The 27,737-nt window shown below is 60.4% G+C and overlaps 1 protein-coding gene across 3 annotated transcripts; it reads left to right on the forward strand.

The window, feature by feature from the left end:
• Nucleotides 1-29: 29 nt before the first annotated feature.
• HIP1R (huntingtin interacting protein 1 related) lies at nucleotides 30-27,492 on the forward strand. Of its 3 annotated transcripts, XM_049619447.1 has the most exons (32): nucleotides 31-231; nucleotides 14,161-14,224; nucleotides 14,763-14,905; nucleotides 15,133-15,189; nucleotides 16,422-16,502; nucleotides 16,904-16,980; nucleotides 17,306-17,367; nucleotides 19,110-19,250; nucleotides 20,295-20,352; nucleotides 20,450-20,525; nucleotides 20,692-20,832; nucleotides 20,933-20,994; nucleotides 21,079-21,151; nucleotides 21,246-21,429; nucleotides 21,526-21,614; nucleotides 21,702-21,818; nucleotides 21,915-22,016; nucleotides 22,290-22,484; nucleotides 23,676-23,823; nucleotides 23,940-24,026; nucleotides 24,394-24,501; nucleotides 24,657-24,793; nucleotides 25,034-25,144; nucleotides 25,355-25,413; nucleotides 25,651-25,681; nucleotides 25,765-25,827; nucleotides 26,136-26,236; nucleotides 26,358-26,463; nucleotides 26,560-26,683; nucleotides 26,759-26,820; nucleotides 26,938-27,144; nucleotides 27,353-27,492. In XM_049619447.1, exons 1-32 carry the CDS (start codon nucleotides 139-141, stop codon nucleotides 27,398-27,400), a joined length of 3,207 nt encoding a protein of 1,068 aa, XP_049475404.1. In that variant the 5' UTR covers nucleotides 31-138; the 3' UTR covers nucleotides 27,401-27,492. The 3 variants fall into 3 exon arrangements, with proteins under 3 accessions (XP_049475405.1, XP_049475406.1, XP_049475404.1); XM_049619448.1 differs by lacking the exons at nucleotides 26,759-26,820; nucleotides 26,938-27,144; nucleotides 27,353-27,492 and having other exon boundaries at nucleotides 30-231; nucleotides 26,136-26,250; nucleotides 26,560-26,647; XM_049619449.1 differs by lacking the exons at nucleotides 25,651-25,681; nucleotides 25,765-25,827; nucleotides 26,136-26,236; ... (3 more) ...; nucleotides 26,938-27,144; nucleotides 27,353-27,492 and having other exon boundaries at nucleotides 30-231; nucleotides 25,328-25,381.
• The last annotated feature ends 245 nt before the right edge of the window (nucleotides 27,493-27,737 follow it).

Raw genomic sequence — 27,737 nt, forward strand, 5'->3', positions numbered from 1 at the left:
CGGGGCGGGGCGCAAGGGCGGGGCGGCCGGGCGCCGTGCGGCGGCCTCGCGGTGCCTAGGCTGGGGCGGGCGGCGGTGACGCGCTCAGTCGCGCGGAGCGGGAGCCGGGCCGGGAGCGCGGGCGGCGACGGCGGCAGGATGAACAGCATCAAGAGCGTGCCGGCGCGGGTGCTGAGCCGCAGGCCGGGCCACAGCCTGGAGGCCGAGCGCGAGCAGTTCGACAAGACCCAGGCGAGCGTCGGGGCCGCGGGCGGGGGGGGGGGGGGGGGGTGCCCTTTTCCCCGTCCCCTCTCGCGCGCCCCTCAGGGCCTAGCCGGGCTTGGGCTGCCCCCGCCACCTTGCGCCCCAGCCTCCGCCCCCCCCCCCCCCAGCCGCCCTGCGCGCAGGTGAACCGGAAGCGCGCGCCGGCGCCGGGGCCGAGGGGACCGGGGCGCAAGAGGCCGCCTGGGGACTGAGGTGGTTCGGGGAGGGGTGGGGCGGGAGCGCCGGGAGGCCCGGGAGGCGAGGTGGCGGGCGACCCGGGCGGAGGGGGCCCGGCGGACCCGGGGAGCAAGGTGGCGGGCGACCCAGGTGCGGGGCGGGGGAGGATGCGGCGGTGAGCCAGGTGGGGTCAGGTGTGCCCGGGCCTTGGTGCGCCTCCCGGCGGGGCCTGCCTGGATTTTGCGCCCTGGTCGTGCCGCCCCTCCCCAGCGGGCTCCTGCCACGCTCTTCCAGGCCGCGGGAAAAAGCCCCCAGCTCGGGGAGGCAGAGCATTTCCTTGAAGGAAACTCCCAGTTTCCTCCTCGCCCGAGCTGTTTTCCAGGGCCGCACAGTATCTTATTATATGTCGGGCGAAAAGTTTCACGTATGTAGCCAGACTTGTTTGCCTGAGCGCTGGCCCACGTATAAATAGGTTCACACCCCCTTATTAAATACCGGCGCCTGACAGACAGAAACTTCCTAGGGCTCCCTTCCTGCACTTCCCACGCGCCTATCCTGGGAAGGTTATTTTCAAAATTCAGCAATGGCGCGGGTGTGTGTTTGTACATGTGTTCCCGCTGAGAACACAAAACGCGGTCGCTGCTGTGCTTCTGGCTTTCTGTTCCTTTTTATTTTACGAATCCTGAGGTGGTGTTCTGCCTGGGGGAGGGGAGAGCACACTTATTTGCCAGAATAAGTCAACCAAGACTGAAATCGCAGAGAAATTTTACTTTAGAAATAAAGGAAGCCGAAGGGACCCCTCCTGACCCTGTCTGAAGCGGTGTGGTGACATTTGTGGCTGCTGTAGCAAGTTCCTTCCCACCTGTCCCTGCCCATAGCAGTGACTTCCGCAGTTGCTTTCAAATCAAGTTTATCTACACGCAGTCTACAACAGCTTTCATTTTGAAAGAAGGAAAACTCAGGGGGACCGTCCAACCTTTGTGCTTATGATTAACAATGAAAACCATAATAAAATTTGGGGACACCAAGGCTTTATGAAAGCCGTTCCATTAGCTGGACCCCACCTGCCCCCAAATTATTAATTTCTCCTTGTGATCATCATCCTCATCTGGCCTCTTTTCGTCGGGGGCAGCCCATCATAAAAACAGATGTGGCATTTAATTTAAAGTCATTAATACATAATTAATTGTGTCAGGAGCATGTGCAAGGACGGAGAGGAAAATTTAATTGGCAGACAGAATCTGGGGTTTGTCAGAAGCTTTATTTATGCACTGATTTTTAGATTTTTCTCCCCCTGCTTTTGAGGAGGTATAAGGAGGTCTGACTGCTTCACAGAGGAGATGAAATTTAAAGGGCCAGTTTCACTAATCTTACCCTTTAAGTTATAAATCAAGGGCAACTTTAAAAAAAAAATTTTTTTTTAATGTTTATTTATTTTTGAGAGAGATAGAGCGTGAATGGGGGAGGCACAGAGAGAGAGAGGGAGGCACAGAATCCGAAGCAGGCTCCAGGCTCCGAGCTGTCAGCACAGAGCCCAACTCAGGGCTCGAATCCACAAACTGTGAGATCATGACCTGAGCCAAAGTCAGCTGCTTAACCGGCTGAGCCACCCAGGCGTCCCAAGGGCAACCTTCTTTAATGTCAAAGAGAAAGAATCTCTGATACCGGTCCATACATTTTAGTGGTTGGTTCGATAAACAAGAAAGTGTTTTGTTTTGTTTTCGCTAGTTGGGTTTTTCTTAGGAGCTGAGAGCGTTACTTAATAATAAATAAGTTTGTAATGGCCGAATCTCATAGGATTTACCCTTTCCTGATCTTTTTTTTCCTGGAAAGATCGAGTTTGGGTTCAGCGTCTAGGTTTGCTGGTCTTCAGAGTGACTTATTGAGGGATGTAGGATAAAGGTTTTTTGCATGGTTAATATTTAATTAGCTCGGTCCCAGAAATATCTCGTGAGCTGCCAGCGGCCCCATTGGCGGAAAGGACCCAGAAAGCTGAGGTTGCTGCTTACATGTCTCCTTGTGGACAGAAAATAGCACATGCAGTTCACGGACTCACCTTCCCTTTGGAATGCACTGCCTCTGTCTTCCTGTTGACCACAGGGCCCTGTGTTCCGGGGGAGCACTTGAGCTTGCTTGGAATTTGTCGTTACCATCTGCCAGCCTCACCTTTGTTCTGGGACTCCTGGATCAGGAGTAGAAAAAATGCTTCCATATTAGTTTTCCTGACAGGCCACACCCTGTTTTGCAAAACAGGGTCCCTTCCCTGCCCCAGTCAGGAGTGTTAGAGCAGTCGTGCTTCCTTTGTGTGGCTGGTGCTTGTGATCGTTGCCTGGTGTGTGTGAGTGTGTGAGTGTGTGAGTGTGTGAGTGTGTGTGTGTGTGTGTGTGTGTGTGTGTGTGTGTATGATCCCAGGGGAGCATCCAGAGAGCTGGTCGATTCTTCCCCACGACTTTAGCCCTCTTGGTGATAAAACCCCTTTTCAAAATGGAGACGACACTGTAGTAATGGCTTTTCGTTGTTGTAACATTCTCAATACAGAGTACTGTATGCCTGCACTCCGAACCTGAAAATAGCCTGTGGCGTTACAAAGGTGGCATGTCATGGAAAGCACTGGCAGACGGTATCCCTGGGCAAGCTGCTTAACTCTTGAATCTGTCTCCTCATCTGTATGGAGATAATCCCACCTGTCTCCTATGGCTGGGTTAAGGTATAGAGAAACACGGTGGTAGACCGCCCCTCGAAGGTGGCCACATCCTAATTCCTGGAAGCCGTGAATCTGTTACAGTACTTGGTGAGAAAATGCTCATCAGCTGACCTTAAAATAGGCTCACTAGCCTGGGGTTAGCCAGGTGGGCCCAGAGCCTTTAAATGTGGGAGAGGGAGGCAGGAGAGGAGGTGACAGGGAGGGTCTGCAGAGAGGAGTACTGGCTGGCTTTGAGATGGAAGAAGGGGCCCCTAGCCGAGGACGGTGGGTGTCCTGGAGAAGCTGGAGAAGGCGAGGAGTGGAGTCGCGTACAGAGCCTCCAGAAGGAAATACAGCACTGCTGGCACCTTGATCTTAGCTCCAGAAGACCTGTTTTGGGCTTCTGGCCTTCGGAACTGTAAGGTGATAAACATTTGTGTTGTTTGTGGCGATTTGTTACAGCGGTTAACAGGCTGCTAATACACCCAGAATGCAAAACGCATGGTGCAGTGCTCTGCAAATAGCCAGCTGTCTTCCTCCCTTCCCCCCCCCCCCCCAAAAAAAAGCTTTAACATTTGAGAACTAGTTCAGAACTTCCACTAGAGGAAACCTGTCTTTGAGGCGTATCATGGACGAGGACTCAGCAGATAGGAAATGCTAAACTTCAGATTTGCTTATTCCTTGTCTGTGAGTCCCTGTGCTTCTCTGTGGCTAAAGCCTCTGCAAGATCGCTGAGGTCAGGACAGCGAGGGGCCACCCTGCTCAGTGAGCCAAGCCTGGTTGGGGGAGTGTTAAGTGGGGGGCTAAGACTATCCCGGTGCTGGGGGTTTTCTAGTTGTGAGGGCAGTGTGTGGGGGGGAGGGGGAAAGCAGGCAGAAAACAGTTCTTAGGGCCCGTCTTCCAGGTCAGTGACCCATCCCCTCAGCAGCCCCTAGGGGAATTGAAATCTTGTGAAGAGTAACGTTTTTGACCTTCAGGACTCGTCGGCCCTGGATCATGTTAGAGCAGCGGCGCCCAGTAGCAACAGAACACGAATCTCACGTGTCATGTTAGATTTTCTTTAGCCACGTTGGAAAGTAAACAGAAGCAGGTTCCAGGCTCTCAGCTGTCAGTACAGAGCCCGACGTGGGGCTGGAACTCACGAACTGCGAGATCATGACCTGAGCCAAAGTTGGATGCTTAACCGACTGAGCCACCCAGGCACCCCTCCTTCTTTTTTTTTTTTTTTAATTTAAAATTTATTTATATTTGAGACAGAGCAAGAGAGAGAGAGAGAGGCATGCACGACAGGGGAGGAGCAGAGAGAGAGAATCCCAAGCAAGGCTAGGAGCACCCAGCCCAGAGCCCAATGTGGGGCTTGAACTCATGAACTGTGAGATCGTGATCTGAGCCGAAATCATGAGTCACATGCTCAACTGTGACTGAGCCACCCAGGCGCCCACCCCTCTTCTAAATCTTCCTTCTAAGTCTTCAAAATCTGTTGTGTGTTGGACACAGCACATCAGTTTGGGCTCACAACTTCAGGTGCTCAGTTAATAACCACACATGGCCAGAGACTACCTGTTAGGGCTGCCCAGTGTTAGAGTCACTTGGGGGTGTCTTTAAAATGGCAGTATGAAAGTGCTGGATAAGCCCCAGGCATTGGTCTTTTTCTTTTTCTTTTTTTAAAGTCTCCTTTTTTTAATTAAAAAAAAATTTTTTTTAATGTTTATCCATTTTTGAGAGCGAGACAGAGTGTGAGTGGGGGAGGGGCAGAGAGAGACCAACAGACAGACACAGAATCCGAAGCAGGCTCCAGGCTCTGAGCTGTCAGCGCAGAGCCTGATGTGGGGCTTGAACCCACAAGCTGGGAGATCATGACCTGAGCCTAAGTTGGGCACTTAACCCACCGAGCCACCCAGGTGCCCTCTTTTTTTTTTTTTTCTTAAGTTTATTTATTTATTTTTAGAGAGAGAGAGGGAGGGGCCGAGAGAGAGAATCCCAAGCAGGCTCCATACTGTCAGCGCAGAGCCTGTAGCGGGGCTTGTAGCGGGGCTTGAACTCGCGAGCCAGGAGACCATGACCTGAGCCAAAACCAAGAGGCGGACACTAAACCGACTGAGCCACCCAGGCGCCCCTAAACACTGTGGTATTCTAACACTCTCTAAGTCACTAACCCCTTTTTGGGCCTCATTTAAATGTTTACCAAAAAAATGTCCCCTGGCCTCTGAATTTGGGAAGGAGTCTAAACCATGTGGGGGACAGCCAGGACTCTCCCATTTCGGTCCCCCCACCGTCGTGGGGGGCATGAGGTGCCCACATGTGGGCACAGGGCCTGGCATCTGGTGCAGACAGATTGAATGGCTGAAGAACGGAGGTGAGCCAAGGCATTCTGAAAAGGAGGGAAAGAGACAGGCACACAGCCCACCTAGGGTGCTGCCCCCTCGCCAGAGTCCCGAGTCAGCTGGGGTGGATCATGGGTGGTGAGCTATGCCCTTCCTGCCACGTGCACAGCTGTCTCACACCAACATGCCCTCCCCTTGGTGATGCTCAGGTAGGCAGCTGACTTCCTGACTCCCTGGGCTGCCAGAATCCTCCAGAATCTCCCTGTGCTCTCGGGGTATCATGTGACCTGTTGGTCCAAGTTGAGGTGGGGATGGGGCTGCTGGTCCTTCCCTTTCCCCTTCCTCTTGTTGATGGCCATTTGTCCCCATGGCACGTTGGTGAGGACCATTGACTGTGTGGCTTATGCCTGGTGCCTTGGGGTGTGCCACAGGGAGGCAAAGACCACCCGTGTCCTCTCCTGGAGCTTTTGTCTCCGTGCAGGAGGTGGGAGAAGTGCGAGGAGGACAGGTGTGCTTTGGCAGAGCGGTTCAGAGCAGGACTTCCCTGCAGAATGGAGGTAGAATCCTGCACACGTCCCAGAGCGGCTGGGGGCACTTGGGACTTCACAGTGCAGGACTGGCTGGTGCAGAGGAAATGCCGTGTGGTAGCGGTTTTGCTGTAGAGAAAAGCAGAAATAAAACCCAGTGTCCCTGTAGGGTTCTGTCCCTGGGCCCCTAGTGTAGCCGTCTGTAAAGGGGGAGCGAGGGCTGTTGGGAAGAGAGGCCGATCTGCTGCAGGGGTGGGCGGACGGGAAGGTGGGGAACAGCCTCTTCCTGGGAGAATGAGCCTGCAAGTGCCCACACTCCAGAAGCACTTCCCCTTCTCCGGGAGGAGGCCCCGAGGTTAAGGGGGAGCCAGCGCCTTGCCCCCAGGCCAGCATCCCAGCCTGCCCCAGGCCGGACCCATTTGTGAATGAAACCCAACTGGGCACTGGTTTGCTCAGTCCCACGGCTGCGGTGGAAACTCGGGAGTCGGAGCCGGTTTGGCCGAGGGTCAGGGAAACCCAGTCTGTTAACCTGAGACGCTTGGCGCAAAAAGTGGAGATGCCTTTGCCAGCCGGGCTGCGCTGCTGGCCTTCCTCCTCCCTTGATCTCAGGGCAGACTCAAATATGCCCTCGTTGGTGAAGCCGTCAGCCGCTTAACCCCCCTGCACGAGCCTTGCTCTGCTCCCCCGGTTCTCCTGACCTAAACGCCGTCTCCCTGTCTCCCTGTCTCCCTGTCTCCCTGTCCCCCTGTCCCCCTGTCCGTGGCTGCTGTGAGGGTGGGCGTGCGTTCCGGTCCACGGGAGCAGGGATCGCGTTGCTTTCCCCTCTGAGCCCCTGAGTACTACCTGCTGAACCCCGAGATCCTCAGGCAGGACCTGTTGGCTCCTCCTCCGTCCTAGCGCTGAGGAGACACGCTTGCTGTGTGTGGCTGAACCGAGGCCACGGGGCCAGCAGGTCTCCCTTCTTTGATGCTGTCACTTGGTGAGACCTAAGCCACCCAAGGCACCCACCACAGGGAAGGACTGAGCCCGTGGAGAAAAGTTGAGTCCAGGCAGGATTGTGTTTCCTCTGGTTGAAATAAACACACTCCTCAAACTGTAGTGGGTTCGCCTGCCAGGGGGTGACTCAGCCCCCTGGCTTGTGGGACAGACAGGTCTGTGGAGTGATATCACCAGGGCCCGAGGAAGGAAGCCGCCCGGGCTGGCTCTCTGTCCATTCAGAAGCAGCCTACGGAGGCGGGACTCGAGGCTACGTCATCCTCCTCTTTGCCTGTCACCTGCAGGGCCCTGGGGAGAAGTGGCGTTGGTCCGGCTGCCACTTGTTAGCTGCGTCCCAGTGACAGGGAAGCTCCCGCCGGCCGTCAGGAGGGGTAGGTGTCAACAGGGCCCTGCAGTTTCATAAACTGGGTGATTGCAGGGCCAGGACTGAGCGGGGACTGGGGCATGTGAATGACGAGAGATGCCAGTTGAGCGGTTGAAGGAATCAGGGTAGGACGGTGTTGCGTCACCGACTTCCCATCTGCCAGAATTAGCAAGCTGCCGGGCGCCTCCCTGCTCTGCATGTGACCACATCCCAGCGCCGCCCCAGCTGCAGAAATCCTGTGTTTGCGTGTGGCAGTGGCCTTTGAGATGGCCTTTGAGATGGCAAACGCTTTTGAATGACGTCTGGAGGTCTTGCTGTCCTTCAAACAACTCTTTGGAGAGCAACCCACCTCTCTGCCTGTCCCCGTGCCTTGGCTCTCTGAAGGACGTTTTTGTGCCCCACTGAGTGCCTCTGTGAAGTGTCGTGATAACGGCACAAGGAGGCTTGAGTCTGATTCATTTCAGGACTGATTTTAAGAATAGAAATTGTTTTATAGTTGCTTTTACTACTTAACTAGAGGTTAAATTATTAGCTGGAGAAAGACATTCACTCGCTGCCTTGAATTTAACCAGAAAGTACATGTGAAAGAGCTTTTGTTCATTCAAGTGTTCACTCTGACTCATCCAATAAAGATTTATTGGCCGCCAGGCACGGGTTTGGGGACTGGAGATACAGCAGGGAGCGGGACTCACAGAGTCCCTTGTGCCGTGGACATCTGTTTGGGGGTCAGAGGTAAAAGCTGAGACTAAGTGGTAAACAAGACGGTTTCGGATAATAAATGTCCTCGGGGAAGTAAATGGGAGGCTGCTCTCCGGAGAGGATGGTTGGGGAAGATCCTCCGGGAAGAGCATTTTAGTCGAGAGCTGGGTGAGGGGAGGTGCGCCTGGAGGCTGGGACCTGGTTGGCCCTGTGAGGAAGAAAAGGGGGAAGTGTGTGCCTGCGACAAAGCAAGGTGTTCGGACAGGCTTTGTGCATGTTTGCATCCTAGAAGACCCAGGGGTTTTCATTCCTGCTTCCCAGATGGGGAAGCCTCCGTCTGGAAAGGGAAAGTTTCTGAAGCAAAGGCTCCCCAGTGAGATGGGATGATGTGAGTGTGTGTGCGGGCCGGGGTGCAGCGGCATCACCGGTGGGGCCGGTGAGAAGACCTGTCTTTGTCCCCAGGCATGGGGTCTCCTGGCGAAGGGGTCTTTAGGATGTCTGACCTCACAGAGGACAGCCAGGGCTGCGTCCTCTGCAGCCACTTAGCCCCTTGCTGAGCGAGGGCTGGGGGTTTGCAGAACAGGGTAACTGGGGGCATCTGGGTGGCTCAGTCGGTTGAGTGTCCGACTTCGTCTCAGGTCAAGATCTCACTGTTTGTGAGTTCCAGCCCTGCATCCGGCTCTGTGCTGACAGCTCGGAGCCTGGAGCCTGCTTCGGGTTCTGCGTCTCCCTCCCTCTCTGCCCCTCCTCTGCTCATGCTGTCTCTCTCTCTCAAAAAATAAATAATAAAAACATTTTTTAAAACAATCATAGTGTAACTGACGTTGGTGAACGTCGGGCTGAGGAGCTGTGGCTCTGTGAGCTGCCCACACTCTTGCTCTGTCCTCAGTGACTCTCCTCCCCACTACCCTCCTTGACTGTGTGGCTCTCCCGAAACTTCCTGGGGTCCCCTTTGCTCTTTGTGAAGCCCCACAGCTGATGGGGCAGGGACTGGGTTGCTGTGAGCAGCTGCTGAGTGGGGTTTCCAGGTTTGGTCATCTGGCTTCACTGACCACATCCACGCCTCAAGGCCCTGCTTCCGTCTGGAGTCCACACCAGGTACCGAGCCTCTCAGGTACCACCTGCTGTGGCTCCGGTCCTGGCCTGGCCACCTCGAGGGTTTCCTCTTTCCCGAACCAGCACCTGCTGGGATGTTTCCTGGTGCGTGTCCCTGCCAGTTGCTCATCCAGGGACGGGCGCCATTGGCCGCTCTCTCCGGCCTGGTCCTTGGATTGCGTCCCCAGGCTTCGCTTGTCCTGGCTGCAGGACAGAAGTTGCCCTGGGAGGGAGCCAGAGTAAACGGAGATGAAGGTCAGAGCCCAGAGTCAGATGCCCTTGCTCACAGGAGTGAGGAGCCATGGGGGCCCGTGAGCTTCTCGGTGCCGCCCCGATGCTTGAACGAATCCCTGATCCAGAGTGTGTGTTCTGACTTGGAGTCGGGCCAGGCCCTGCCTGAGCGGTAGTGGCCCGGGGGTGCAGGGTTCCTGTGGCGGGACAAAGAAGGACGTCTGTTGACGCACTGCTTCCTTGGCTCAGCCTCCCTCCTCCAGGACCCAGTGGTGGAGTGGTGGCCGAGAGGACAGTCTCCAGAGCCGGGCAGCCTGGGTCTAGTCCTGCAGATTCCCTCTCCGTGTGAACGGGGGAGGGAGGGTTGTGTGAGGGTCAAGTCAATATGCAAAGCACTTAGAACAGTGCCTGGCAGGGCAAAAGCACTTGGTCAACGTTTCATTATTGTGACCTTGGGCAAGTGATTACCTTCTTTAAGCCTCGCTTTTCCTCATCTGCCTCCTCCTAGGTTACTTAGGAGATTAAATGAGGTAATACTGGTAAAGTGCTCAGCACGCAGCTTGGGCCCTGGCCGAACTTGATACAAATCATTTTATTATTAAGTTAGCCTAGTTTGCTGTCGTTGTGGCATGAAATACACCTTTTACCAGCTTCCCGGTGAAAGCGATTTTGCTTCTGTCCAGAGCATGCCGGAGCCTTCCCATCCCTTAGCCTGTACCCGCCTTGTACCCGCCTCTGCCCCTCGGAAGGTCCAGCCACTCACCATCCAAACGCTGGGTGGAGCAAGTGGAGGGTTGCAGGCGAGGTGGCTGCCCAGGGCCTGGAGTGTGGACTTGTTGGCTTTTTCCAGCACAGAAAGGGCAGCAGTGGCCTGAATGCCCGTAAAACCGTTCGCTGTCTCCTGCTCCCCGGTCTAAGAAACCTGTCTCTGCAGACCGTCCAGCTCCCACCAAAGTCCCCTTGAGCATTTCTGGGGTCTCACGGCTGCCCCGGAACTCCCCGCTGTTGTTCTTGTCCTGATTTCCTGCAGTGGGAGAACCACTCCCTAGCCCCCCCCATCCCAACCACTGAAAGGTCAAGGGAACTGTTCCCTCTTTTCCCCGGGAGTCAGATAAGCAGACAGATCCCCAGACAGTCACCACCTGTCCTCCCTCCCACCCCAGGACCCTTCTCTCCAGCTCTGGGTTTTCCACCCAGGCCTCTGATCAATCCATTCCACTCCAAGCTGTTTCTCTCCATGGCAATTGATCCCGCCAGCCGTGAGGGATTAAATTTGCTGTTGTCAGAGCTGCCGGGGTAGTTCTGGCCTAGGTGGCTGTACCAGGGCCAGAAGAAGCCTATTTTTCAGGCCGGCAGGCTGGAGAGAACCCACATGGCAGTGCTGGGTTCCCCTCTGAATTTCCCCCCAGCCACCTGGCAGGCTATTGTGAGGATACCCCGCTGTGTGGAGCCGCCTTGAGACTGTAAACCCTAGAAGCTGAGCTGTGTCTCAGTCGCCCCGCGTAGATTCCGGCGCTACGGAGAAGAACCCTGAAGCTCTCCCCACCCCTGCAGCCCACTCAGGACCGGCCAGGGAGGCAGACGGGGTCCCCGGAGCCTGACATCCCCTCCCGGGACGAGGCTTGGCTGCTGTGCCTGGTAGGAAGAGCGAGGCCCTGTGAAGTGTGCACAGACTCCCTCTGTGTGAACACTGTGCCTCCTTGTGAGGCTTCCCGACCCACACATCTGCTGCCCTGCACACAACGGGGCCGTGTTCCCACCCCGGGAGGGACCCTGCTCCTGCCGCCAGCACTGGGAGGGCGGGTCGGGGAGAGAGGAGGAGCCTGATGGCCAGATCCTGCCTTGTACCCAAGACACCACATCTCACCGGGGCTCCCGCTTTGGGAGATCTTTCACGTGCCGGCCACCATCTAGGGGCTGGGGGTAGCCGGAGAGGCAGAAACACTTCCCTCATGGCGTTCACCTTCAGATAACAGACAAATAAGAAAGACATCCTTGTCAGGGGGTGCTGAGTAGCTGAGTACGTGGAAAAGCGTTAATCAGGGGAGACTGACGTAGGGTGGCAGCAGGAATGGGACTGGCGAGCAGAGACCCAAGAGGGGTGGTGGTGGGGGTGGTCTTTCGAGGGGTCCAGTGCCCAGTAGTGAGCGGGTGCTCAGTATACATTTGGACCATCGGTGAAGTACAGGCTGTGTCGAGTGACCCGGGGGACGACTGGGAGGCGGGACTGCCTCACCCTGGCGCCCCACCTTGGCTCAGCCACTGCTGGCTCCTGCCGCGTACGGCTTCCTCCCTGCCTCCTCCCTGCTCGGAGGAAAGGGCTGCCCGCCCCACCACTCCCCTCCCTTGCTGGGCCCTAGCCAGCCTGTCCCTTTAGGGCGCGTCTCTGCCTCTGCTCTCCAGCTGCAGCCCCCAGGAGGAGAAAGCACCGGCCTTCAGGAGGGAGAGCAGTTACTGTGGACGCCCCTTCAGCTTGCCCTGACTTGGGGTTGCGTCTCTGCATCCACAGCCTCCTCCTGGGCCTGTTCAGCATGTGTCGCTTCGGCTCTGCTTTTGCCCCGAATCTTCCGGATCAGGCTAGACCAGGTGGCAGTCGTCAGAAGAGCCAGCTCAGGTGTCAGGGCAGCTGGGGGATGGAGTTACACACCCCCAGAGACCGGACACTCCCGGCTTATGAGCTGGCAGCTGCTTGCTGCTGGGAGAGGTGTGGCCCCACGCCCTTGCCCTGTGCACGGCCACCCCTGCCTGCCCCTTCCCAGCTCTGTGCCCGTATGGGAGGGAGGAGCCTGGGACGCTGTATGGCAGAGTCGCTAAGGACACAACAGGCAGCCAGACCTGGCTTTGTCCTTAGTAGCTGTACAGACAGGACACCTAACCTCTCTATACTTCAGTTTTCTCATCAGGAAGATGGGCTCATGCCCACTTCCTACGGCTGTTGCTGGAGGTGTCTCCTGTTCCCGGAACAGCGCAATCACCCAGGAGACGGCAGTTGGCGATCATCAGTGTCGCCACCACTGTGGTGGACAGCGTTCTGCCTGGGTGGGGTGTGGTGGTTATGTGGGGCCGGGAGAAGTAGGGGCTGGGCTCGACTTCTCTCCCGGCGGCTGCTCAGTGATGCTTGTTGAACAAAGCCAGGCGCTGAGGCCTCAGGGAGGCTGTGCTGGCGGAGGTTGGGCACACAGATGACCAAGGGAGCCTTCCAGGTCTGGCTCGCCGCAGCTTTGGGAATAAGAGAAGCCAGAGCCTGTCTGGGTTTCCGTTGGGACCCTGGGACGGGACACCAGGAGAGTGGCCCCTGAGGGGCCTGGTGTGGGGTCGGCACTCCTGTGTCCCGTGAGTGGGGTCACAGTGGGCTCTGTGGGGGGGAGCGGGGGGGGGGGGGGGGGCTGGGCCGGTTTCAGCAGCTGCGTGCCTGATGGGAGAGGCCTGCCTCTGCTCCTGTGGGGTTGCTTTTCTTACCGACAGAGGACATCTCACAGCCTTGCCAAGTAGGCCCAAAGTCGGTTCGTGGTGGACGTGTGCAGGGGGGGGACCGCTTCCTGGCCAGGCTGGGCACTTACGCTCTGAGGATGCTGGAGGTGGATGGCGTGGCGGCCTCTGGGCTAAGAGGAAAGCAAGTGTCGGGGCTGCCCTGTGGGGCTCCCTCTGCCCCGTCCCCTCCCCACTCCTGTCTGAGTCAGGCCACCACACAAACGCGTCCTATTGACAAGGCCTTGACCTGCCGGCATGGGTCCCGGGCTGCAGGGTGAGGGCAGCCCCCACCCTTGCTCAGCCATTGCAGATCCTGCGTGGCCTGGGGGGCAGGCTGCCGTGAGCCCTGGGGAAGGGCCGGTGGGGGACGGAAGGATCGCGTCTGTAGGTTTGCCGGGCACCTGCCTGTCGCTCCCACCGGGGGACATAGGCGGCTCTTCTCCAGCCACAAACATTGATGTCCCCAGCTCAGTGCTGGGCAGCTGGACAGAGGCCTGTAGAACCTGCCTGCAGGTAGAGGAATAAAACATCCCTGCGAGGAAAGCTGGGACCGGCGGCAAGTGCTGGGGCCCTTTGCTGAGGGAGCAGCCCCATCCAGGAGGCCTCGGGCTGTGGAGGCTCTGACCTAAGGGGGAGGAGACAGGACCCCAGCAGGTGGACATGGGTGAGGACCTCTGCCCACCAGTGACATGGCTGCTTGCTCAGTGCCCGAGTGGCAGCAGCAGGTATGCTGAGCGGATCCCCCCACTTCCCACCGCCCCCAGTAGGGGCCACGGTCACCATCTGCTTCAGTGAGGGTAGGCACCGAGTCAGGACTTGTCCCCATCCAGGAGGGAGGCGGCCCGCGTGGCAGACGGGCCACAGGACCTGGGTTTGTCCCGTGTTTCCGTGTAGTGGCCGTGTGGCCTTGTCCCACAGTAATGTGGATGGGGGGGGGGGACACACGTGTCTTCACGAGGGCTCAGGAGGGATAGGGCGGAGGATGCCACATTGTTGCAAGTGGCCGCTCCCGCTGGGGCCCAGGGGGCCTCCCCTTCTGGGGTGAGCTAAGCACACACAGGTGTCTGCCCAGAGGCGGGGTCTTGCAGCTACCAGCCAGCCTCTGTCCTTATATCCTAGCCCCTAGAAGGCTCCCAGGGGCTTTTTGGCATCGGGTATTAACTCATTTTGAGCTGTACGAGTCAAGTAAAAGAAAAGTCTTCAGAGCTCTGGTTTGCTTAGGTTGAGAGAACTTCCTTTTCCTCTGCGTCTCTACACCTTCCTTTGGCTGACGGGAAGAATCCATCCTGTGTCTTCTGGAGAAGTCTGCCTGGTGAGTTTCTGAACTCTGCCTCCTCTGTTCCCTCCCAGGCCATCAGCATCAGCAAAGCCATCAACACCCAGGAGGCCCCCGTGAAGGAGAAGCATGCCCGGCGTATCCTTCCCTTCCCTGCTTCAGGCAGGCCGGCCGCTGTCCCTCTTGGTCTCTGGGGGGAGGCAGGGAGAGTGAGAGGAGGGTGTGGGCCTGCCCTGCGTTATCTCTGACTGTGGACTTGGTGGGAAGTGAACTGGGGGGCGGGGAACAGTGCAGGTGGCTGGCCACCAGAGCTTTGTCAAGCGTGCCCTCGATGAGACAGAGGCCCGAGAAGGCGCATGCTCGTGTGGCCCCGGGCCAGCCGGGTCTCCTGCCTTGCTCTGCTGGTTTTACATTCTCAGTCCCATCTGGGCAACACCATCTATAGTCTTAGGCTGTCGGTCCCGGTTAAATCTGTGAGGATTGACCTTGGCAGAAAACCATCGCTTTCGGGGAACTCCTGCAGATGCGGTGGGAGAGGGGTGTCGGGAGAAGGTGCTGGGTGGCTGTGGGTGAGGGGCCAGCCTTCTCCCTGCGTCACTCAGCTGCACTCGCTGAGCACTCCAGCCTTCCCTACGCTTGAGTCTCTGCCTCTTGCACTTGGCCTTGACCCTGGTAGGCATCATTCTGGGCACTCACCATGAGAAGGGGGCCTTCACCTTCTGGTCCTACGCCATTGGTCTGCCCCTTCCCAGCAGCTCTATCCTCAGCTGGAAGTTCTGCCACGTGCTCCACAAGGTCCTCCGAGACGGGCACCCGAATGTGAGTCGCCACTCTCCGCTGGTGCTGACAGGGGCGGGGCTCTCAGGCCCTCCACCTGCTGCTGCCTGAGCAGGCCAGCACCCCAGGGAGGCAGAGCAGTGTCCCTGTCCCCACCCCTCCCTGCCCTCGGCGTGCCAGCCAGCATGGGCGGTGCATACGCTGGGACCCCGCCCGCGTGAGTCCGGGTTCTTCATACCCCCCCCCACCCCCCCCCGCTGCCGCTGCAGGTGCTACATGACTGCCAACGCCATCGGAGCAACATTCGGGAGATCGGAGATCTGTGGGTAAGTGCAGGGAGCAAGCATGGCGGCCTTAGCACCTTGCAGAGGGAATCGTCCAGAAAGCCCAGCCACGGTCCCGCTTGGTGTCCTGACCCCCAGCTCGTGGGGCCAAGTGAATGGGAGCTCCCTGCAGATGGGTGTCTTTTCCCTCCTTTCCCTCAGAGCAGAAGTCACAGTGTTATCTGGGGAGACACTGGGGGCAGACGGACGTCAGTAAATGAAACCTCAGCCTTGCTTTTAAGGTCTTGTCTGGGAAGCTCCAAACGCATAACTAATGGGCCCCCTAGCTCCAGAAACTCAGCAGCCCTGTGGTCCCTGTGAGCTGGGAAATGTGGCGACACCTCAGTCTGAGTGTCTGACTGGCGGTTACAGCCAATGTGAGGGGTACAGACTCCTTGCCCGCCACCCCCTCCCCCCCCTGACCAGGGCTGCTTTAGAATCTCAGGATTGGAAACTGGGTTCAAAAAACTTCCCAGAAGATTCTTATCCATAATAAAGTTTGGGAGCCCCAAAAGCTTGTATTCTAGATCTATTCTAAGACCTCAGGGAATAAGGGGGTGGGGACAGGACCTCTGGCCTTATTTGTCACCTGGGAGTACTGCTGGGACCTCATGGGCTAGGCCGGGGTCAGGGCAGGCCTCGGAGCTGGGCTGTAGAGGGAGGCCCTGCTGGCGTAGACACGAGCTGCCGTGTCTCACAGATGTCCCTCGAAGTCAAGAAAATAGTGCCCGTGGTGGTGTTTGCGGACATGGGCCCAGTTGGCGTGCTCGCAGGGGCCACGGTGTTTGGAGGTGACCGGGGAGGCAGCTGGGAGGATGTGTACACGGACCTGGCAGAATGTGCCTCCTCGGCTGCCACCAGCATTTTAATGAAGCGTCCCAACTCTGAGCTGGCCTGTTGCCCTGGACAAAGAGCCTTCTTCTCGCAAGAGTTTCTTTGGCAAGAAGGACTAGGAGTAAAATTAAAAAAAAAAAAAAACAACAACAAAGAGCCGTAGACAAAGCGTAGGGCTGGCGGAGGCCCTTAGGGATGCGTTGGCGGCCTCTGGAGGGCTGAGCGGTATTTGTGCGTGAACGTCTGTCCGTGTGGCGGGTGGGGGAGGGACACTCAGCTGGCGTCCTGCACCTTCCCGCCTCTGCTGTCTCATTGGCCCCAAAGCGTGAACAGGTCCTGTAGGATTTGTGGGCATGTTCCTGGGGCGGGAGACCCTCATCCCAGCGCTCCTTTCTCCACAGGGACATTTGCATGACCGCTACGGACAGCTGGTGAATGTTTATACCAAACTCTTGCTGACCAAAATCTCCTTCCACCTCAAGGTAGTTTCCTCGGGCGTCATGGGGCTGGGGGTGGAGGACCCTGGGCTTTTTTCTCTGTGATATCCTGGGAAGCCGGGTGGTGGCATCTACTGTGTCCCAACCTTGACCTGAGGGGAAACCAGAGGTGCCCAGGGTGCCTTGAGAGTCACGGCAACTTGAGACGTTTTCCTTCAATGCCGGGGGGAGTGTCTGCTTTGCCCTTGGCTCCAGGCAGCCTCTTGCCCTGGCTGGACGTCCCCTCCTCCCTGTCCCCCATCTGTCCCGCCACCTGCAGCCCCCTCAGCCAGTGCCTGGGGCAGATGGGGGCATCCCCAGCATCTCCTCCTTTCCTCAGAAGCTAGAACCCGTTCTGGGCCGGGGCCAGCATGGGCCTCAGTTGAGTGGGGGTGTCCTCTCCACAGCACCCCCAGTTTCCTGCGGGCCTGGAAGTGACGGACGAAGTGTTGGAGAAAACTGCTGGGACCGACGTCAACAACATGTGAGTCCCTCAGGACAGTGTGGCTGCCTGGCGCCACCTCCTTTCTCCCTCAGTTTCCCCGGTGGCTCCCTCAGCGTTCCACACTCTGGGTCCATGAGGCCAGGTGCTCATCAGCGGCTGGCTGGGGCAGAGGGTCCCGTTCCCAGGAAATGAGGCTGAAGTTCAAGGGCTGGGGTTAATTTGGAATCTGGCCTCTTTGGCTGAAAGATGGCTGTCCGGCGCAGAGGCTCTTGGATGAACCGTGTTTCCTCTTCCCGCCTGGGGGGCGGGTCTCGTGCGGTGAGTCCCCTGCCCCTCCGCTCAGCCCTCTACCTTCCCCTTGTAGCTTCCAGCTCACCGTGGAGATGTTTGATTACATGGACTGTGAGCTGAGGCTTTCTGAATCAGGTAAGCCAAGCAAGGAGGAGGCCCGGCCCCCCTGGGTCCTGCGTGGTTCCTCAGGGCCCAGAGCCGGGTGAGAAGTTAGCCCCACCAGCTTATTCTGCCCCCGGTGTCCATGCCCCTGCTAGGAGGGGGTGAGGGGGCCTCCAGGTGCCCCCAGGACATGGGGAGAGGTGTCCACTGCTCCTGTAGGGCACCAGGCCTCAGAGGTGTCCAGGGAGCATCGCCCCCTCCTGACTCGGTTCCCCCTGCGTCGGGCATCTGCAGAGCCCTCCCAGGAGAGAGTTGGTTCGGGTCATCTTGCGTGTTTCCTGCTGTAAAAGGCCTGTGAGTCATGGACTTCACAGCCCAGGGACCCAGCAGCTGCTGGACAGGAAATCTCAGAGGGCTCGCGCTCTCGGGGCCACAGAGGGGATTGTTCTGGGCGGCAGCTTCAGGATGTCTTGTTGGGTGACTCAGTGCTCTTTGTAGGAGAACGAATAGCAAATGCCTTTTTAAGGGAAAATCGGGATTTGAGAGAGGTGGGTCTGGGCAGCCTCCTGGCACTCCTGGATCTGGACTCTGAGCTGTACCCAGAGGAGCCCAGACCCCACTGGGGAGCGTGGCCGCTGGCCTGTGACTGGCAGGGACGAGACGTGCTTCTCACAGCGGCCCCCACGAGGGAAGATAGAGAAAACCCACAGTTGGGCGCCCCGCCCCTTGCAACGCTCACCTCTTGATGAAGCACAAAGAAGGGGCAGCCTAGCGGTCCACAGGCCGGCGTCTCCCTGGAGAACCATCCTGAATGCCCCTCAGTGGAGAAATGGTTTTGCCTTGTATCAAACCCCAAATAGTATTTTATGCGCGTTTCAGTTTTTATAGGAAGATGTACTTGATGTGACACGTAATTGAATGTTAAGATTTAGAGGGTGAAGGACCATGCTTAGCTGCGTCTTGCTCCTCCTGGGCTTGGAGGTTTGCAAACGGTCCCACCCTAGGCCAGGTGAGGACGGGGCCCCAGGGCTTGTCCTGGCATCTGTGTCGTGCGTGGGCCACCCTGGCGTGCGGTCTGCCCGTTGTCCTTTCTCTCTGTGCCCTGGATAAGAGGCCGGCTATGGTGGGGGCAGCCTCGTGTTTGTCCCTGGCCCTCCTACTTGGCTGACCTCATGAAAGGCTTGATTGTCAGGGACAGGGGAGATTGACCCTGGGTGCAAGTGAGGTTTTGGGGTCACTTGGGGCTTTCAGAACCAGGTCCCGATCGGCTGCCGTGTGGCTCTCATCACAGTTGTAAGATGAGGCACTTGGCTACACCGCTTTGAGCCTCCTTTTTCCCTCGAAGACAGGATGAGCTCGAGGCCCACGGGTACAGGACCTTCGAAGTCACCCTATCCCTCCAGCCCCTCATTCCGGGAGCACTGCGTGGTGGCTCTTGGAAACCCTTGCTGAGCTGACCTGTATTCTCTTTGCGCCGACCCTGCTGTTGCCCTAGTTTGTGAGGGCTCTCGGGTCCATCTGGGGCAGCCAAAGCACAGGGGCTCCTGTCCTAGCAGTTTGGAGCACGTTTGTGTCCGAGGACCTGGGACAGAGTTGTTCTGGCCTGGCTAGAACCAGCAAGGCAGGTCCTCAGGCCGCTGCCTCCCAGGGTTGCTCTGCCGATGCCCCGAGATGAGGGCGTGGGGCCCACCCTCTGCACTGTTCTCACGAGCCTGTCACCGAGGCCGCATCCCAGCTTCCCATGCGTATGCTGCTCCCTCCACCTCTGTTTGCAGTTTTCCGGCAGCTCAACACAGCCATCGCTGTGTCCCAGATGTCCTCGGGCCAGTGCCGCCTGGCTCCCCTCATCCAGGTCATCCAGGACTGCAGCCACCTCTACCATTACACAGTCAAGCTCATGTTCAAGCTGCACGCCTGTAAGTCCCCCCGGCCCCCTGCCGCCCTGCCTCGGGCCCCCTGAGGCTCCGCCGGAGCCACAGAGGGCCGTGCTTAGGTGGCTTACGTTGACAGATATTGGCTGTATCAGAAATGAAGATCAAGACATTTAAAAAAGTTATTTTTTAAAAAATGTTTATTTTTGAGAGGTGGGGGGAGGGGGAGAGACAGAGAGAGAGAAAATCCCAAGCAGGCTCCGTCCACGCTGTCTGCACAGAGCCCCATGTGGGGCTCGGACCCATGAACCGCGAGATCATGACCTGAGCTGAAGAGGGACGCTTAACCGACTGCGCCACCCAGGCGCCCCTAAAAAATACTTCTCAGTTAAATGTGACGTAGAACACTAGCCTTAACATAACCACCACAGTTGTGGTGGAAAAGCACTGTTCTCCAACACAAGGGTCTAGTGAGACGAGGGGTGTGGTTTTACACGTTTGCAGTTCTCTGAAATCCCTGGTCTTGAAGGAGGCATTGCCCTCCGAGGGCAGCCCACTGGGGCGCCTCGCATCCCGCAGGCTGGCGTGGCACATCCAAAGAGGCGCACGTCACTTGCTCCCCGTTCACGTCACTTGCTCCCCGTTCACGAGGGTTTGGCCCCGGTCGACCCTCTGAAGAGGTCTTGGTCCCCACGCCCCACCCTGAGAACCAGGGGCCTGGGGTGAATGAGCTGTTGCAATGCTATCAGCCCAGGCTGGAGTCCAGAAGCGATTTCACAGCGCCCCCTACAGGCATGCGCCGGTCAGGCTTGCTGTGGTCAAGATGCTGACTTTGGAGCGCCCACCCCCCCACCCCTTCTCAGAGTCAAGAGCCACACCCCTGTAGGGGTCTCCCCTCACCTCACAACCCCTCACCTCACTCTCCCAGTTGGTGGGGGGGCCTGGCCAGGCAGCAGGTGCTCTCCCCTCTACCATGGTTTCTAGAATGTGGTGGAGCAGAGTGGGAACGGGCGGGAGGGAAGCTTAAGTCTTTGCAAGTCACAGAGCAGGGGGCAGAGGGGAAGTCCTGTCTAACGTCCCTGCCCTCAGGTCTCCCAGCTGACACCCTGCAAGGCCACAGGGACCGGTTCCACGAGCAGTTTCACAGGTATGGCCCGGGCAGGGAGGAGGCTCTGCGGCCTGGTGAGCTGGGCTTCCTGTCCAGGTCCGGCCGCTCTGTGACCTCCCCTCATCTGCCTCTGCAGCCTCAGAAATTTCTTCCGGAGAGCCTCTGACATGCTCTACTTTAAGCGGCTCATCCAGATCCCCCGGCTGCCTGAGGTACCTGTCCTATTCCCCAGGCTGCCCCTGGGCTGCAGCCTTGTTCCTACTCTGGGCGCGTGGGGGGCCCCGGGTGCCTGCTGGGGCCCCACTTGGGCGCTGGGGACGACTGAGAGGGTCTTCCCCCGGGGCCATGAGCGGCTCCCACTCATTGCCCCTCCCCCAGGGACCTCCCAACTTCCTGCGGGCCTCAGCGCTGGCCGAGCACATCAAGCCTGTGGTGGTGATCCCCGAGGAGGCCCCTGAGGACGAGGAGCCCGAGAACCTCATTGAGATCAGCACGGGGCCCCCAGCCGGGGAACCAGCGGTGAGGTTCCCCCTTTTGGTCGGGTGGCCTTCTGCCCGCACCCTCCCCTGGCCTGCAGGGCCCGGGGGCGTGGCCCTGGGTCACCGTGCTTGTGTGGCAGGTGGTGGCTGACCTCTTTGAGCAGACGTTCGGACCCCCCAACGGCTCCTTGAAGGATGACAGGTGAGGCGAGGTGAGGGCCGGGGGCCGCCTGTGGCGGGGACCGCGCGGCGGTCAGGACTGACCTTGAAGGCCATCTGTCCCCAGGGACGTGCAGATCGAGACCCTGAAGAGAGAGGTGGAGACGCTCCGCGCAGAGCTGGAGAAGATCAGGCTGGAGGTGAGCGCGGGGCCGTGGGGCCGGGCCGTGGGGCGCACCCCCACCGACGCACACGCGCGCGGGGCCCCCACACCACCGTCCTCGGGCCGCACAGGCCCAGCGCTACGTCTCGCAGCTGAAGGGCCAGGTGAACGCGCTGGAGGCCGAGCTGGAGGAGCAGCGGAAGCAGAAGCAGAAGGCGCTGGTGGACAACGAGCAGCTGCGCCACGAGCTGACCCAGCTGCGGGCCGCCCAGCGGGAAGGCGAGCGGAACCAGGGCCTGCGCGAGGAGGCCGAGAGTGCGTGAGCGGCGCGGGCCCGGGCCCGGGGCGGGGGGTGGCCGGCGGGCGGGCGGGCGGGCGGCTGGGGACCACCGCCTCCCCTGCCCCCTGCAGAGAGGGCCAGCGCCACCGAGGCGCGCTACCAGAAGCTCAAGGAGAAGCACAGCGAGCTCATCAGCACACACGCCGAGCTGCTCAGGAAGGTAGGTGGAGGCACGGGCGTGCCGGGCGGACGCTGAGTGGGGCCCCCTGGCGGTGGCGGAGCGTGAGCCGGTGCCTCACCTGCGCAGAACGCGGACACGGCCAAGCAGCTGACGGTGACGCAGCAGAGCCAGGAGGAGGTGGCGCGGGTGAAGGAGCAGCTGGCCTTCCAGATGGAGCAAGAGAGACGGGAGTCCGAGCTGAAGGTGCGTCCCGGGCGTGCGTGGGCCCCCGTGGCCCCGACTCTGGTGTCGCTTTCCCCGCCCCCACCCTGCCCGCCGTGACCCGCTGTCCTGTCCCAGCTGGAGGAGCAGACTGACCTGCTGGAGAAGCTCAAGAGGGAGCTGGAGGCCAAGGCGGGAGAGCTGGTGCGCACGCGGGAGGCCCTGAGCCGCACGGAGCAGGTATGGCCGCGGCACGTGGGGTGGCCTCCGGGAGCCGGCCGGGCAGGAGTTAGGGTCCTCTTTGCCGTGAGCGGGGCCATGCCCGGATGCCAGTAGCTTGGTTCAGTCCTGGGGTGCAGCTCTGACCCAGAGGACACGGGAAGGAGGCCCTGGCCTTCGGGAAGTCCTCTAAGGGGAGATTAAGGAGAACACAGCTCTCGGGGGCAGTCTGTGACCCTGGGTGGGGACGGGGTGCGGGCAAGGCCACCCTGCCCACGTGCCGGGTGTTTGCAGAGCGGCTCGGAGCTGAGCTCCAGGCTGGACGCACTGAGTGCAGAGAAGGCCGAGCTGAGCAGTGCGGTGCAGCGACAGGAGGCGGACCTGCTGGCGGCCCAGGGCCTGGTGCGGGAGAAGGAGGCGGCGTTGAGCCAGGAGCAGCAGCGCGGCTCTCGGGAGACGGCTGAGCTGCAGAGGCAGCTGGCGGACAAGGTGACGCCCCGGCTCCCCCCTCCCCCAGCACAGCAACAGCTGCGCCGAGACCCGCCCTGCTTCCCGATCGACCGAAGGGTTGCGCGTCCGCCCTGTACTTCCAGAACATTTTTACCACCCCAAAAAGAAACTCTTCACCCACGAAGGAGTTAATCCCCACTCCCCTCTGACAGCCCCAGCCCCTGGCAACCTCTCCCCTCTGGATCGACCTATTGCAGACGTTGCAGGTGGACGGGACCTCACGATAGGACTGGTTTCTCTCACCGAGCAGTGTTGGCCGGGTTCATCCGAGTGTCGTGTGGCCCATTAGCGTCCCACGGCCAGAATGCATTGTGTGTACTTGTTCATCAGTTGGTGGGTGTTTTCACTTTGGCGGTTGGGGGTAACGCCATGAACCAGAGGGGCTGTGCCGTTTCTGTTCCCGCCAGGAACGTATGCAGTTGTCCATTTCTGGGGAACCTTTTTTTTTTAGTTTATTTTGAGAAAAAGCGAACCGGCCGGGGTGGAGGGGCAGAGAAACAGAGGACAGAGGGTCTGAGGCAGGCTCTGTGGGGCTCGAACTCACGAACTGTGAGATCACGACCTGAGCCAAAGTCAGACAAACGCTTAACCGCTGCCCCAATTTCCCTACAACCTTAACAGCACTTGTTACTGTCTGTGGTCGTTTTAGCCACCCTAGCGGGGGTGAGGTGGTATCTCATTGTGGTTTTTTTGTCTCGCGTTTCCCTAAGGGTTTATGGTGTCGAATGTCTTTTGTGTGTGTTCATTGCCTTTTGTGTATTTGGGGAGAAATGTTTGTTCAGATCTCTTGTCTGCTTTTTAAGTTGGTTGTCTTTTGTTTTTTGGAGATAGGGTGGGGGAGGGGCAGAGGGGGGTGGACAGAGGATCCAAAGCAGGCTCTTTGGTGACAGCAGAGAGCCCAACGCGGAGCTCGAATTCACGAACTGTGAGATCGTGACCTGAGCCAAAGTTGGACGCTCAACTGACTGAGCCGCCCAGGCGCCCCATCGGTTGTCTTGTTATTGCCAAGCTGCCCGCTGGCTCGTGATGGAGCAGTCCGAGCAGGGGGTCGGAGCGGGGCCTCTCCTCAGACCTCCCTCCCCCGCGAGGGTCCCAGCTGACCGCCTGCCTGGCTGCCACGGCGCTGACCCCCGGTTGGGATGTCCAAGCCGCCTCTCCCCTCCCCCCCAGGAGTCTCAGGAGCAAGAACTGCGGCGGAGGCTCGTGGACGAGCAGTTTGCAGTGCTCCGGGCCACTGCCACCGAGGCCCAGCGCATCCTGCGGGACGCCGTGGCCAAGCTGGATGACCCCCTGCACCTGCGCTGCACCAGCTCGCCGGGTAGGGCCTTTCCTTCCTTGCCCGGTGGGGTGCTCAGCCCGCCCCGAGAGGAGGGGCGGAAGGCGATGAGGCCTCGGGCAGGCTCCGCCCCTGACCGCCTCTCCCTGTGCCCGCAGACTACTTGGTGAGCAGGGCCCAGGCAGCCCTGGACGCCGTGAGCGCCCTGGAGAAGGGCCATGCCCAGTACCTGCTGTCCGGGTCAGGTGAGCACGGCGGCGGGGTGCCCATTCCACCGGCCATGGCTGCCTCCTGCCACCGGGGAGCTTCCCAGAGCCGTGCCCCCTGCACACGCCCACCGGGAGCCCAGCCCTGCCTGCCGGGGAGCCTGGGATCACCCAGACCTAGCTTTGTTCCCGGCTTGGCTGCTGTCTAGCCGCTCGACGTGGCGTAGGCTCTTCTTCCCCGTGACCTTCCTCTTCTCCCCCCCCATACCTCCCACCCCCCTGAGCCTGCTTCTTCTCCGGGCCCTGGTGCCCGTTAGGCTTGTGGGCAGAGGACGTGAGCGGCCTGCCCGGCCCGGCCTCGCTCTGTGGCAGTGGCGTGAGGGTTCCGTTTCTCCTTCCCCCACAGACGCCTCTGTGCTGGTGGCGGCCCTGACCCACTTCTCCCACGTGGCCGCAGACACCATCGTCAACGGCGGTGCCACCTCCCACCTGGCACCCACCGACCCTGCCGACCGTAAGTGGGCCCCGGGCTTGACTCCCACCTGGGGCCCGTGTGGACCCAGGGAAGGCGGGGGCCTACACACCCACCGGTCCTGGCGTTGGACCCGGCGCGGGGGCATCTTCCGGGGCTCCCGGGTGCCGGCCCCTGACGGACCTCTCCCCGCCCAGGCCTGATCGACACGTGCCGGGAGTGCGGGGCCCGGGCTCTGGAGCTCGTGGGGCGGCTGCAGCAGCAGCAGACCCTGCAGCAGGCCCAGCCCGGCCTGGTGCGGACCCCGCTGCGGGGCATCCTTCAGCTGGGCCAGGTGAGGCGTGTGGCCGCGGCGCCGGGTGGGGGTCCGCGGGGGTGAGGACGCTGGGGTGAGGCTCGGGGCCCCACCTTCCCGCACCCGCCTTTACTTCGGGCCGAACCGGTGCTCGTGTGTGGCGCTGGCAGCTGCAGGACGCGGGGCAGGGACAGGGCGCCCCTCCGGCCTCTCCCGGGCTCCCCGGGGTTGCCGGGACTCCAGTCCGCCCCGCCTGACTCCGAGATGCCTCTTCCCCAGGAGCTGAAGCCCAAGAGCCTGGACGTGCGTCGGGAGGAGCTCGGGGCCGTGGTGGACAAGGAGATGGCGGCCACGTCCGCGGCCATCGAAGACGCCGTGCGGAGGATCGAGGTGAGGCCTGGGGCGCGGGGGCTCCCCCGGTTTCTGCAGGAGCCCCGGGGGCTGCGCTGGGCCGAGTGCGGGCTCTGCCCGCCTCTGCGCTCCCGTGCACGGGGTGGACGGCTCCGCGGCCGTTTGGGGGGCGGGGGGCTGGTCCGGCACCGCATCCCCCTTCCTCTCACACCGCCCTCTCAGCCCGCTGACCTCTGTCACCGGCTGTAGGACGTGATGAACCAGGCCCGCCATGCCAGCTCCGGGGTGAAGCTAGAGGTGAACGAGAGGTGAGCCCCACTTCACTCCCGAGCCCCCCAGACCCCGGGGCGTTCTGTCCTGCCTGCCTAGCTCTCCACAAGGGACCGGGAACAAGTGCAGCCCGGCCTGCTGAACAGCCGTGTCGGGCCCCGTGGTGGTCCACACGGAGGGCAGGCTCTCCAGGGTCACGCTGTAGATTCCTCTCTCTCTCTCTCTCTCTCTCTCTCTCTCCCGCCCCTGCCCCCGCACCGCCCTGCTCGCCTCAGGATCCTCAATTCGTGCACAGACCTGATGAAGGTGAGTGGCTGACTGCGACCCCAGAGTGGGCTGCGTGCCTGGGAAGACCACCCCAAGAGTGACACGTGTTTTGGTCTTGGCAGGCCATCCGGCTCTTGGTGACGACGTCCACCAGCCTGCAGAAGGAAATCGTGGAGGGCGGCAGGGTGAGCGGGCCCGATTCCCGAAGGGGGCATGAGCTCAGAGCCCTCCGGATCACTCCACCCGGGGCTTCAGCTGACCTCAGGGCTCCTTCAGGCACGAGCTTCCCGGAGCGTGCAGGGATCTGACACCCTGCCCCCACCCAGTGATGCGCACCGTGTGCCCGGGGTTCACGCCTGAATCCCGCCACGGCCCAGGGACGTACCCTCGTGGCTGAGGTGAAGGCAGAGGGGCCCCACGTGGGGCTCTGTTTCCACCTGCACCGTCACTGACTGGTCCCCCCCGCCCTGCCTTGCCCTCCCGTTGTCGCTAGGGGGCAGCCACGCAGCAGGAATTTTATGCCAAGAACTCCAGGTGGACCGAAGGCCTCATCTCCGCCTCCAAGGCCGTGGGCTGGGGAGCCACGCAGCTGGTGTATGTCGCCCTAGGTGGGGGGCGGCAGGGCGTTCGGTGCACAGGGTCTGGGGAGGGAGCGTGGAGGCGGCCCGGGGCCCCGAGGGTCAGAGACCCAGGCCCCGCCCGGCTCTGCCCGCAGGGAGTCGGCCGACAGGGTGGTGCTCCACACGGGCAAGTACGAAGAGCTCATCGTCTGTTCCCACGAGATCGCAGCCAGCACGGCCCAGCTGGTGGCGGCCTCCAAGGTGAGGCTTCACGCGCGGAGGCCTCTCAGGTCTGGGCTGTGGCAGACGGGCCCCACGCGCTAGGGGTGAGGCTGACCTGCCCCCGCGCCCCCCCAGGTGAAGGCAGACAAACACAGCCCGCACCTGAGCCGCCTGCAGGAGTGCTCCCGCACCGTCAACGAGATGGCCGCCAACGTGGTGGCCTCCACCAGATCAGGCCAGGAGCAGATCGAAGAAAGAGGTGAGCCCGGGCCCTGGCCGCAGCCGGGGTGGGGGCGGGCGCAGAGGCACTAACCCCGTCCCGTTCTGGCCACAGACACCATGGACTTCTCCGGCCTGTCCCTCATCAAGCTGAAGAAGCAGGAGATGGAGACCCAGGTGGGTGCCTGCGGCTGGCCTCCGTGCCTCCCGCTCCTCCTCGAGGGCCCGGCTCTGGGAGGGCGGGCGGGCGGGGCGGGCCACACGGCTGTGCTGAGCGGGCACGTGGGGCTGCAGGTTCGTGTCCTGGAGCTGGAGAAGACGCTGGAGGCGGAGCGTATGCGGCTGGGGGAGCTGCGGAAGCAGCACTACGTGCTGGCTGGCGGCGTGGGGACACTGAGCGAGGAGGAGCCCAGCCGACCCAGTGCTGCCCCCCGTGGTGGGACCTCCAGGAAGCCACCGCTAGCCCAGAAGCCCAGTGTGGCAGCCCGGCAGGACCAGCAGGTGCTGAGCGCCGGCACTGGGGCGGGGAGGGGCCCCGGGGGCGCCGTCCCTGTCTCTGCTCCCCAGTCTGTGGGACTCGGGGCAGAAACGCTGCTCCAGCAACACGGGGAGGATGGTGGGGGTGGGAAGGCTGCAGGGGGCCGAGGGGAGGTAGGGTGCGTGGGGGCCCAGCCACGTTCGCTGAGCCCCTCAACTTTGACTCCTGCAGCTGGACAAGAAGGATGGCATCTACCCGGCTCAGCTCGTGAACTACTAGGCTCCCGAGGGGGCCAGCAGGCAGGCCTGGGCCTTGGGTGGCCGCCCCATCTCGGCTGCGGAGCCTCCACGGGGTGTGTTCCCCCACCCCACGGACCGGATCAGTGTCCCCGAGGTCCCCAGCCCTCGCTGAACCCAAAGGATCAGGGGCCGGTTCTCCGTCTGCAACAGGCACTCGTGAGCGCAGCCAGGATCTAGCAGGCCCGAGCCACAACGTCTTCAGGAAACACATGGAACGTTTGTAACATTCTGAGTTCAAGCTTTCCTTCGTGAGTTTGTATTCACCCTGAGAAGCAGGGCCCCAGGAGAGGGACTTTGGGTAGGACCTCCCCTGCCTT

This window comes from Panthera uncia, assembly GCF_023721935.1.
Source record: "Panthera uncia isolate 11264 chromosome D3 unlocalized genomic scaffold, Puncia_PCG_1.0 HiC_scaffold_8, whole genome shotgun sequence".
NCBI lineage: Eukaryota > Metazoa > Chordata > Mammalia > Carnivora > Felidae > Panthera > Panthera uncia.